The 11,595-nt window shown below is 42.1% G+C and overlaps 1 protein-coding gene across 4 annotated transcripts in view; it reads right to left on the bottom strand.

Annotated features, from left to right (window-relative positions):
* Positions 1-5,355: 5,355 nt before the first annotated feature.
* The window catches only part of ZBTB1 (zinc finger and BTB domain containing 1), a 22,594-nt gene continuing 16,354 nt past the window's right edge, over positions 5,356-11,595 (bottom strand). For 2 of the 4 annotated variants that reach the window (XM_026849243.1, XM_026849242.1), the window contains exons 3-4: positions 9,119-9,335; positions 5,356-5,762 (exon numbers count right to left, since the gene is read on the bottom strand). In XM_026849243.1, coding sequence (XP_026705044.1) covers positions 9,256-9,335 — 80 coding nt within the window. In that variant the 3' untranslated portion in view covers positions 5,356-5,762; positions 9,119-9,255. The remainder of the gene's footprint in view (positions 5,763-9,118; positions 9,336-11,595) is intronic. The other 2 variants (XM_026849244.1, XM_026849241.1) reach the window with 1 other exon arrangement.

Below are 11,595 nucleotides of genomic sequence, written 5' to 3' on the forward strand. Positions count from 1 at the left end.
GCTGTTTTCTTCTTGTACAACGATATGTATAGGCCTGAGCTGCTTTTTAAGCTTTTGCTCCTCATCAGAAGTTCACGTGATGTTCTTGCCATCGTCTCTCATCTCTTATCAAGGTCCTTAGAGAAGGTCCAGTCAAACTAGAGGGAGCAGCCTCTAAAACCTCATTAGACTTACTCTCTTCTCAGCAGAGCTATTACAAGCCGGCTTTTTGTCAGCAGTTCTCCAAGAGTTGCAGCACAGTTTGTGAACCAACACATCTACGCAGTCATCCTCTCGTATGGGAAGAGCCACATGATTTTCTTTTATGTTGCTTCATATGCAGTCATATTATAGGTGAGCCAAACAGACTGGTTCTGAAATTAAAGAGTGAGCTTTATGGGGAGGACTTCAGCACAAGTTTGATTTTCCCTTTAACAAAATGTTTGCTGGTATTCCCCATCCTGAATCTGTAAGCTGTATTTTCATAGTCACTTCCAGAACAGCCAGTCAGTGTCTCTGGAAGTAGCAGGCCTCTTTCTGATCATTTATTTTGTGTTTAGGGTCAATAATGCACCATGTCTCCTGTTTGGCAGTGTTATGTAATGTGCTCTAGGCTATTCTCCATTACACCACCCAGCCAGAAATGAAGATGATATTTAGATGATTTTCTGCAGTGAAGCAAGGGCTCTAGAGCCGAACTCAGCTCTGAGCTCTTTATCTTGAAAAAAGCAAGATTTTTTCCTACATATTTCATAATGCATTGCAGTATAAAAGCAGGATTGAACTGTTTTTATACATGCAATATGCATATGAAACAAGGTGCAGTTTGATCAGAGATCAGCCACTTGGACCATTAAAGCTGTCAAGTTGAAATGCAGTGGTCTATTCAGGTTGGGCAGTCAGAAGATCCTGGATCTTAAATTCTCGTACCCATTTCCGTCATATCTCTAAGGGCCTCTGTCAGCCATTTTGTCTCTGCATTGCTGTGACGCCATTACTCCCATCTGAGCCGCAGGGTGGTGTAAGATGGCAGCTCTCTGTTTCAGCCCCACGCTGTTTCATAGGCCAGGCCTCGATGTCCCGTTGCCAGGAGGACAAAATCCGCCCAGAGCTGGAAAAGCTGTGAGTGCGCGAAGGGATGGGGGACGAGGGTGACGTGCGGAAGCCAATGGCCGACCCCCGCCTTGGTATGAGCACTGTGGACACAGAGGTACAGGCACGTGGGGAACACAGGGTGGCAAATGTGCGACTGAGCTCTGTGGCAACGAGCGCACTAATGGTGGGGGCTGTGCGAAAGGGGCTGCGTGCGCCGCTTCGGGTAAGCTTCTTGCTTGCGGCGCTTTTCGCTTGCCTTCGCTGTATCGCTCTCCAGAGCTCTCGCTTGGCGGAGCCTCTCGTCTCCCGAAGCCTTTTGCTGGCCGGAGCTCCTCGCTTGCTTTCTCTCCGTCGCCTACAGAAGATTCTCCATTGCCTGTGGGATTCCTCCCATCACCCGCACCGGGAGCGCACCAACGGAACACCACCAGGTTACAGGCGGTGGTAACAAGTATTGCTGCATCTCTTCTGTTGTCTAGCTTAGGTATTCTGACTTTTGCTTTTTCCTTCTTTCTGTCCTATCGCTATTATCTTTATTTTGTAGAATAAAGCTTACAAGGTTTGCACGGCGTCTGACCTCGTTTGCATCTTAATCTCGCTCTTGGGATCATTTAAGAACCCTCCCCGATATTGGATCTGGACAATATCCATTTCCCTAGTAAGACTATCCAGAAAACTGCGTCAGCCAGATTGTATTGGTGAGGAGAAATGAATTGTTTTATACTACAGCAATCACTTTGGAAAAGTCTAAGCAACAGCTGTTCTAAGAACAAATAATACTTTGTCATAATACATTTTCATCACTGAAATTCTTCATCTCATCTCTATTTGTGGCTGTATGTCTAGAATGAGAACAGATTCTTCTGACAAGGTGCTGTTGTGTTAAAAATCGTATTGTATGTGGGGGAAACTAGAACTGGTCTGTTACTTTGTTTTCGTAGAACTCTACTTTTTGCACACAGATGCTCCTTGTTAATTTGTAAGGCAGCCACAATACATGATGCTTTTTAAATAAGTGTTCCTTTGTTTTTGTGAATAACAAACTGAAGTTCTGCAAATCAGTAGAAGATGTTTTTGGCAAATTACGCAAATGCATGGTCAGTAATATGGAAATACTCAGAACAGCAGAATACAGGGCCCAGTAATTTGGTACTGCCAAACCAGCACTTCAAAATCATGAGACAGAGCTCCTAAAATTTTCAACTTAGTTTAAAAGTATGAGCTTAAAAAACATGTGGCTTTATTCACCTTCTGACTTTTTAATCTTTAGCATAAATTCAGATGACACTTCTAGGATTTTCCATCTAATTAGTAGAGCTCATTTTTAAAAATAAATAAACTAGCTGATTACACCGTCTCACAACTAAAACCAGGCTGCCTCAGACTGATTAGAGTCAATAAAATTATGGAAGTTGTCAACACCGATTAAACTAACACTTGATTTTTCAAGGAATAATTATTTTATAATTAAGTGGTTTTAAAGCACATTTATTTACATAGACTTCTGACAGTTTGCTGAGGGGTGATTAGAAGCTGAGGTTAGTGTCACTAGTGCTAGCTAGATAAACTGGTGCGCTGTGCATTTTAGGCAGTCAGTTCTTTACTTTCCTGTAACTGCAGCCTCCTTTCCTCGCAGGCAGCGCCAGCTCTCCTGGCAGTAATAAATACGGGACTTTAAAGCAGACAGTTTGCAAGGAATCACAGAGTCAGTGCTCAAGGACCTCAACAGGTCATTTGTGTCGAACCAAAATCTCCTTTCTTACAACCTAAGGCAATTATTTCTATTCCTATCGATTGTGGCGATGAAAAAAGATTATTCCATTTTTCTTTGCGACTGGCTTTTATATCCATGAAAGTCATCATGTTTCCCCTCTACCATCTCTTCTGTAAGGTGATCTAAAATCATTCAGTCTGTGCTCAGATGTTTTCTCCATTTCGAGACATTCTCACTGCTCTCTCCTGGATTCTCTGCATGCAACTTGTATCTTAGGTTTCAACTCCCATGATCAAAACTGGAGACACTACTAGCTCATACCGGAGCAGTTCTGAAGGGGCAGGTTATACTCCAGTTTAGACATTACAGTTTTTACCTTTATTTGCAACAGCATGGTGTTGCAGACTCATTTTCAGAAGTTGATCCAGAGCAACAGCTTGAATCCTTTCAATTAAGCAGCCGTTCCTTTGCTTCCACAGCTAATGTGTCCAGCTTACACTTGTTCCTATTAAATAACATCTCACGTTTTCAGATCATGTTTGCACCTTGCCAGGATTATTTTGATTTATAATCTTATGTTCTAGGTTACTTGAAGTCAAACTCTGCATGGTCTTGTTTGAAGATATCAAAAGGATACTCTATATGGTACGGAGGGTGAATAAATGAAAACAGAGAATTTTGTCTAGAACTGCTGTGAATGGGGTTAAACAACATTGGCATGGGGTTAAACAATTATTGGCAGAAACTGTGAAACTGGAAAATGATGATGAGTCTTCAGGGAAATGGTGTACTGTAACCACAGGCAAAGACCAATACTTCATACTCAGAGACCAATATAATTTGATTAATCTCTCAGATGCACTTAGATGCTTAGTGTGAAGCATTTTAATAATCATTGAACTGTGGCAGTGCTATAAATTTCTCTGATTTTCTCATTCCTATGATTATTTGATTTTACTTCTCTCAGTTTTCTCTCTGGACCTTCTTAGCAGGTGAATGGGAGAAACATGGGAGCAGATGAAGCAGGTGGTAACGGGAACTTCACCCTGTTGCCAGGACTGTTATTAACTGACATAGGACATGGAATTAAATGAGAGTAATAAGCAGATTTGTAAGAATATTTTATTAAAGGTATGGTATCAAAGCACAGAATAAGCTTTAAAGATGATGAAAACTAACCTGGAATGTCTCCATTGATACTCTACATAGACTGCAAATAATTGCAAAGTTACCGAACAGTCACGGCCTGTTCTAGATGTTCTACACTCAGGATGCTGTTGAAGGCCTCTCCTTAGGTGATGCTGTAAAACATCTTTACCTCTCCCCTCTGCTTCGTGGTGCTCCTACCGTGAAGGTCCTGCCTGTTCTCTATGGAAAGGCCACCCCCTTTGCTAGTACATTTCCCAGCTGTGTTGTGCCTTCTCATTGCAGAGTCCCCATTGGTTCCTGGTTTTTCCCAGATATTCACTGTCTTCCCCTTTGCTCCAGCACAGCCACTGGGACAGAAGTGTCGGCATTGCAGTATGGCACCGAAGGCGCTTGAAATGCCCGTACTAATGTCTGAGGTGTTAGGTGTTAATAGAGCCAGCACCTTCAACAGCTACAGGCTGAAATGTTTGGGGCTCTGCAGTTAGGGGAATCAACCACATTCAAAGATACCTGACCATCTTTTCTTGCATTTGCATACTTTATAAACTCAGAGAGAGTAAAGCAAGCACAGACACATGCCCTATACAAGCTGCAATACAGACAATAATTTACACACTTCATAACAACAGTAATGAAAATTATGCCAATTATGAATAAAATTATAGACAGACTCTTTTTGAGGTAACAGTTATACTGAACAGTGAAACACCTTTTTATAGTCATGAGTAGAATTAATAAGATGCGTAACTGCAGCAGAATACAGATCAGCGTGTTTAGTCTGCTTACATCTCAATCTGATTCGCTGTTGTCTGGGGGAAGTAAAAGAAATAAATGTTTTTTTTAATCCATGCTGGCCCTAATTTGAAGGGTCTACTGCCTTGTTGCTTTCTTTTGGTTAGGTGTTTTTTTCCTGGTTAATTCAGCTGGAAACATTAGGATTCCTAAAATGCTCAAATCTGAACATGAATGCCTGATTCTGCTCTTCAGGCGAGCTTCCGCAAAGCTTAGATTCTTGTGCATGATGCACCCTGTGCCCCATGACGATTATTTCACATTTACTCATCTCCTTGTTGGTAAAAATTTTTCATCATTCCTGTAATGAGACCAGAGCACCATTTCTTTACTCTCCACATTCAAGCACTGTGTTCCATGGAAGGTCCTCTTCGGCTTGCAAATGATGATCATGGCAGCAGGGGGAATCAGGTCAGCTGGATCTTTCTCATCGTCCTGTCCTTCCTCAGAGACCCTCTGTCCTCAGTTTTTAAGATATTTTTTTGCTCTGTACTCCAGATTCATTTTGTTTTCTCTTTTTTAGCATAACTTGATAGTTTAGCATTGTAACTGTCTGAAAACACGTTAAGTATCAGTTCACAAGTATACACTTCTAATTTTGAATTAAAAAATCTAAACAGTTTTTCACAGAATCTCTAAGATGCCTCATTTCGGCAAAGGAATACTCCAGCATGTGAATAGCAAGTTCTGCAAACTCATTTCAGTGCAGCCCTTAACACCTGGCACCTGCCATCTCTCTGCTCCATGAAAGGAGACCAAATTTGGTTTTGACAGGTGTAAATAGTAGTCACACGTGAGTTTTATAATACAGAGAAGAGTCCAAAACAATTTTCACTGCATGTTCTAATGTGAGTGCTTTGGTGTCTTTTGCGACTGCTGCAGCATGTCAAAAAAGCAAAGGTGGTGCCAGTTCAGATCTGGCACACGCAGTTCTGAGATTTTATGAAATCTTTTGCCGACCAGCTCTTCCTCATGTCTTCTTCAAACCTGGTTCTCTCAGTTGTTCAGAAGCTTAGCAGTCCCTATTTCACTACTGCCATGCAGAAAAGAAATGCAAGAAAAATATTAAAAGTCAGAAGCCCACACTCCAGTACTGTATTTGCTAGCATGATGTGTCCCTCCCACCTCACGATGGTGTGGTTTTGCTCCAAATACCCATCCTTCAGATATATTCAGAGCACCCACCACAGTCAGGAACTCTGTTTAAAAACCATACAGTTTATTTCCTTTAACCCCTACCCCACCAGAACACCACCTTAAACAATGTTCTGATCTTGTTTCGGAGACTTCTGTTTCTTTCATTCTCCTCTGCCTTCCATGTTCAAAACAGCTAAAGATTTGCTGAAGAAAAACATCCCTTCCCAATCCTCCCAGAAGTTATTTTTGATACTCTATGTGTTACTTTCCAGCAGTGGTTTATGGCTTGGCTTAGTGGATGCTCAAAAAATTGCACAAGTAGTATTTCCCCTCAGCCTGGGTTTCTCATAGCTTGGAACACCCCCACCCTGGAATACTTCTCACTGCTTCGTATCTGCCTCACTTTGGGTGGGGATTTTTCCTCCCCTTGCCTAACTCAGAGGTAACTGTTGTCGATTTACTTAAGCCCCTTCCCCAAATTCTTATTTTAGCTTAAATGCAGACAAATGATGTCACTATCTGCAATTCCTGTAAGTCTATTTCAACCAAACTAATCTATGACAAATACGAGCAGCTTCGTATCTGATATGAACAGTCAAGAAACTGGAAACATTAAAGACAATCCTCAAGGATTTTTTCCCTTAGTACACTGACTTCTTCCTCTGGATACATAAATCGCATTGTACAAAGCGGACAACTGTCCCGCTTCTGGCTAATTTACACTTGATGCTTCTGCGCACATATGGCAGCCCAGGACGGAGTGGTTGTGTCTACACTGCAGAGCAGGAAAGGCTTCAGGGCTGCGGGTGAGGCCAGGTTTATCTGCTGTCTGCATTCCTTACCTGCCAGAGCATCCTCAAGGCCAGCTCAGGGATGAATTGTCTGCATATTGTATCTGCCCTCTGTGCCATGTCCACACTTGATGGTGGGCAAAACAAAGCAATCTGGGACAAAGGGCTTTTACTTCCTGCCAGGATGGCGATGTGAACATGGGGAAGCAGGTCTTGGGCAAACTGCGAACTTCAGAGTACTGCTGGTTCTGGCAGCAAGTCCAGGTGTCTACCTACTACATGCTTCAGATCTGGGAAGGGAATTCACTGGACTGATACTGGCATCTCAAAGCAGTTCTTATTTGACCGGCTCAAAGGTCAGGAAATACCTTTTTTTGTTTGCAAGTGAACAAAGGAGAAGAAAAGGTATTCTAACTACAGTATGCGCAGGAACGTTATTTTTCCCCAGGCAACATCAGTATTTAACATTGCTGGCCTGCATTTTACTGTCAGAGATCTCCGTTATTTGCAGATCTTACACAGCTCACGCAGCATGACTGAGCTTCTTTACACCACCACCCTCAACTACACCAACTATGCTGTGTGGGACCACCTCTGAGTGGGGGAAGGTGGGTTGTCTGTGAACATTAAATTACATTTTTCCGATGAGGCTGCAAAAATACTGTTAATCAGTGCCAACTGCGGTGGTGTGGTCTCGTACAGAACTGTGAACACCACAGAACTGCTGGCATTAGTAATAGCTTTTAGCCCACAGTATGCGAGGTTAGAGGTAAAATGTTGTGCCCTCCTCTCAGGCTCTAAAATCCTCTAGCTATTCTAAAAACACAGAAGTTGTTTGAGGAATGCACAGCTGCAAGAGGATCTGCTTCCCTCTTCTCACAGTAAACTCTGCTCAAGTATAGAGACCTTTGAGCTTTCAAAATAGAAATGCGCGTATTTCCAGTTAGCCACCAGATGGAGCTCGTACCCCCATCACACCAACCCGGGAACATCTGCAAAGTTAAAGCACTTCAGAGATGGGACAAAGGATGCAGTTTCTTCCACTTCATAAAAAGCCAGAGGAAGTCTGTGATTAGCTGGATGTTTACAAATAAAAGGAGGATCTGGAGATAGATCAAAGATAACTCTCCAGATCTGGCATGGTAGCAGGTTCCTCTACTAATAGCCTCTGCATGGGCTTGACTGTTAACATGAAGTGGTTCAACTTGGTGTATCTTATCATGGATTAATAAAGCTTTATTAATGCTTAGCGCATTTATGAGAAGTCTCAAGATTCAGCCAGCTAAGGACCTGAAACAATGGAAAAACAACACCCCCCAGCCAACCAGATCTTCAGGCTTTCTTTAAAAAAGAAGCACCCGCCTGCAGTGGAAAGGGAATCAAGCACCGTTCCAAAATCTGAGGGATGTAGTACTTCAAGCTTAGTAAACGGGAGCAGTAGCACTCAAATCTTCTCTAATGATCCAAGTAGCTTGGATGGTCCAATCATACCATACTTTTTAATGAGACGTCTATAGATCATCTAGGATCTCAGGGACCTTGGCACAGCCCCAGTGACTGGGGTGAAAAGCAGATCTGCGATAAAAGATTGTGGTGTGTGAAATACACTGAGTTAATGTATATTTGTTTTAAGAGGCATCTTTGTTCTGACTCTGTGTAACAAACCAACATAGCTTGTGAGGTCTGGAAGGCCACAGACTATTCCTATGTTCATAGTAGTGCTCTGTTTGAAGCTAGTATTTTTATTTGGGGTCTAAGCCACACTGAACTTGATCAAATAAACATTCTCCAAAGGAAACTGCCTTTGAACTATTTAACTATTTGCACAGCAAGCTAAAGCTTGTAAAACTGTAATAATTACTGCAAGATTTCTTGTGTCTTAATTGACTTATTTCTCAGTTTTTAAATTACTCTTCCTTGGGACCTCTGTCTTTTCTGGCAGAACTGTCCATGTTAGGATCAGCCAGTAAAATCTAAGTGAAACACAACCCCGTCTGAAAGCTGACTAGGTGGGGCTAATCCTCATACTTCCACGGATGCAGACGGTGCCAGTGTCATGTTTTACAGCCTATTTAAGTGTACACAAAATAATCTACCTGACAGCAGCACAGCTCAGAGATCCAAGCTCTCTCCTGGGCTGTGGGACATACTGAGACATTTCTTTGTCAGTTCCAAGGGATCCTACCCTGTATTTCCTCCTTCTACAAAACTACTGTATCTATCCTTTTCCTGAAGGAGGATTATTCTAGATTTCATCTCTTAAAATGTTTCCATTCTGTATAAATAATTAAATAACCAACAGCTAGAAACCAGAACCTCAGTAGTTTGGTAGTCTGGACTCTTTACCAGTAGGCACCAGTACTAACCCTACAGGCAGGGAAGAAACAGAGGCACCATCTTTAGCATCCTGAATAAATCCTCTAACGATGACTTATGTAAAAGGAAGGAGCATAACCGATACCAGAAGTCTGGTGTATGTATTGCCAAAACCAAAAGTAATCTATGGTATTCAGCAAACTCTATTTTTAGGCAGCATATCTGCATTTCCACAAACTTTCATGGTCTTGGGGCATTTGCCATGGAGAGAAGGACATTATATTATTTCTCCCATTCATTTTCTGGGGAGTCAGAAGCAGAAGTCCCTCTGGTGACCATCCCCAATGTAGTGGGATGGTTACCTAAAAAAGGAGAGAATAGGTATTACTGATTTGTGTGGGTTCAACTGAACATGCGAGAACTATTAAAAAGGGCAAGTTCTTAGTCCTAGTCATTGCTTTAAAACAGAAAGCAAGCACATCTTCCCATTTCAGAAAACAGAAGGCAAATAGAAGAGCCAAAAGGATGAATTTTTAAAATAGCAACCTTGTCATCAGAGGAAATGGGGGAGAAGAGATGAGGAAAAGAGTGATTTTTGCATCTTTCATGTTGACAACACTGCTGGTGCAGAGACCTTAGCAATTGCTGACACAGGTGGCACTTAGCCTGACAGACAGGTTGACAAACCAAGAATCTGCAGACAGTCCTGATTTCCAGTGGATTTCCCACAATCCACACCAACTTCCAGGATTTGGAGGCCTTTAAGGAATGCTCTCTTCTCATTCCTGTCAGCAGTCTTGGGATGTCTACAGAACCACAAGACATGCTTATCTGAGATCATTTCTTATTTGCAACCAAAAAATACAGACCCCAAAATCTCACTGATGCAAATCACAGCTGACTTTGAGTAAGAACAATAGCAGCATCAGGACTTCATCAGAGAGGGAAGTTCTTGAACAGCTCTGAAATGGATAATATTTTTTTTCTCCCATAGGAAATGCTAGATGCAGCATTGGTTTTGTGGTTATAGCTGCAGGAAGATTTACTGTAGTTTTAGTATGCCAGAAGGCACAGGAAAGGATTAAACCTTCTTATTTTCTTATAAGAGAATCAAAGATACTGACCACTTCTGAAATTCTGGGTTCTTGGGGTGAGGTGTGCCACGCTAGCTACACAGAACAGTCAAAATCTGACCTTGGATTGTGCTGATTTCCAATCTCATAATTTTGTTAGGTTACCTTGAATACATTAATATGAAACTTTCAAAACATTTTCAACTACTTTTGTATAGGGAATTGTGCACAAATTACTAAAACCAGTTTCTCTAAAAGCATGATGCACAATATTGTTTTCCTATGACTTAAATAAAAAAAACCAACAAACCCTACAAGACATATGAGGGCAAAAATGACCCAAAGAAAGATCCGATAGCACTTCTCTTGTAAAGTTGGCACTGGTCATTTGAATACATGAAAAGGAACATGGGCTGTTTGCTTCAGGGCTGAATATTTATAGTCACGATGAACTGACTCCCTAGTCATGAGCTCTGTTGCCCTGTAACAAATTAAGGTTTGCGTTTCTGCATGAAAAAGTAAAATGAAATCACAATGAACTCCAGAATTTTAGAAGGGACTGTAAAACTGGCAAAGACACTTAATTTATAAAATGTGTCCTGTTTTTTGGCATCTTCCCACTTCAAAATTTCAGCCTACTAACATGTCTCAAGAATACACTGCACAGCAATATTTTAGAAATTTTTTGGGGAGAAAACACAGAAAACTGGTTTATAGCCGAGAACTACAGAAATGTCAGCTTTTAAAAACACGTTCCTAATTTTTATCCTTCAACAGACTTTATAAAGTCAAATTAGTCATGCTTCATCTTGTAGGTCTTTAAGTCTGTGACAAGCATCAAAGTGAGAATTAGGGAAGCTGGAATATTTGAATTTTAACCCTTTCAGATTAGGAAGCACTTAAATGTCAGAAGCAGGTACACAGGGATAGTAACAGATACTGCTAGCATGTCCTTAACTTACATGAGGAATTATCCCAAGCTTTCAATATTAGACCAAAAATGAGATGGCCGTCTCCTCTTATTGTGACACTCAGAAAAGCCCACATTGTGAGCGGTGAGGGACACAGGGCAGCAGGAGAGCAGGGGCCCAGCTGTCGAGTGTGTGGGCAGCACAGCTGCATCTGGGTGCACAGCTGGAAGGCTCGAAGACCAGGGGATGGTGGGAGCCATTCCTGGTGCTTGGCCAGACAAGGGGCCCAGCTCGTTCCTGGCCTTGGGCCAGGCCAACCACAGGAACCCAGTGGTGCCGTGCACTACACAGCCTAAGAAAGCTCCAGTGTATCTGAGGGTGAGCTGAATGCAGGAAGGTTTCCAGTTCTCAGAAAGAGGGCAGATAGACAGCCTAGATGTATCTCATTTGTATGTAAGAGGCTGGGCTGTCTTTTTTTTCCTTATCAGGGAATAGATGAATGTCAGAGTTCAGCTTCCATGAAGATGGTTGGGGGAGACAGAAACAGAGTTAAGCTCCAGATGCGCTTTGAGTTCTGGCACACCTCGTTTAAGCAAACAAGCCCCCTCGCAGCCACTCATTTCCCCCCTCTCCCTTCC

This window comes from Athene cunicularia, assembly GCF_003259725.1.
Source record: "Athene cunicularia isolate RWA chromosome 5 unlocalized genomic scaffold, athCun1 chr5_part1, whole genome shotgun sequence".
Classification (NCBI taxonomy): domain Eukaryota; kingdom Metazoa; phylum Chordata; class Aves; order Strigiformes; family Strigidae; genus Athene; species Athene cunicularia.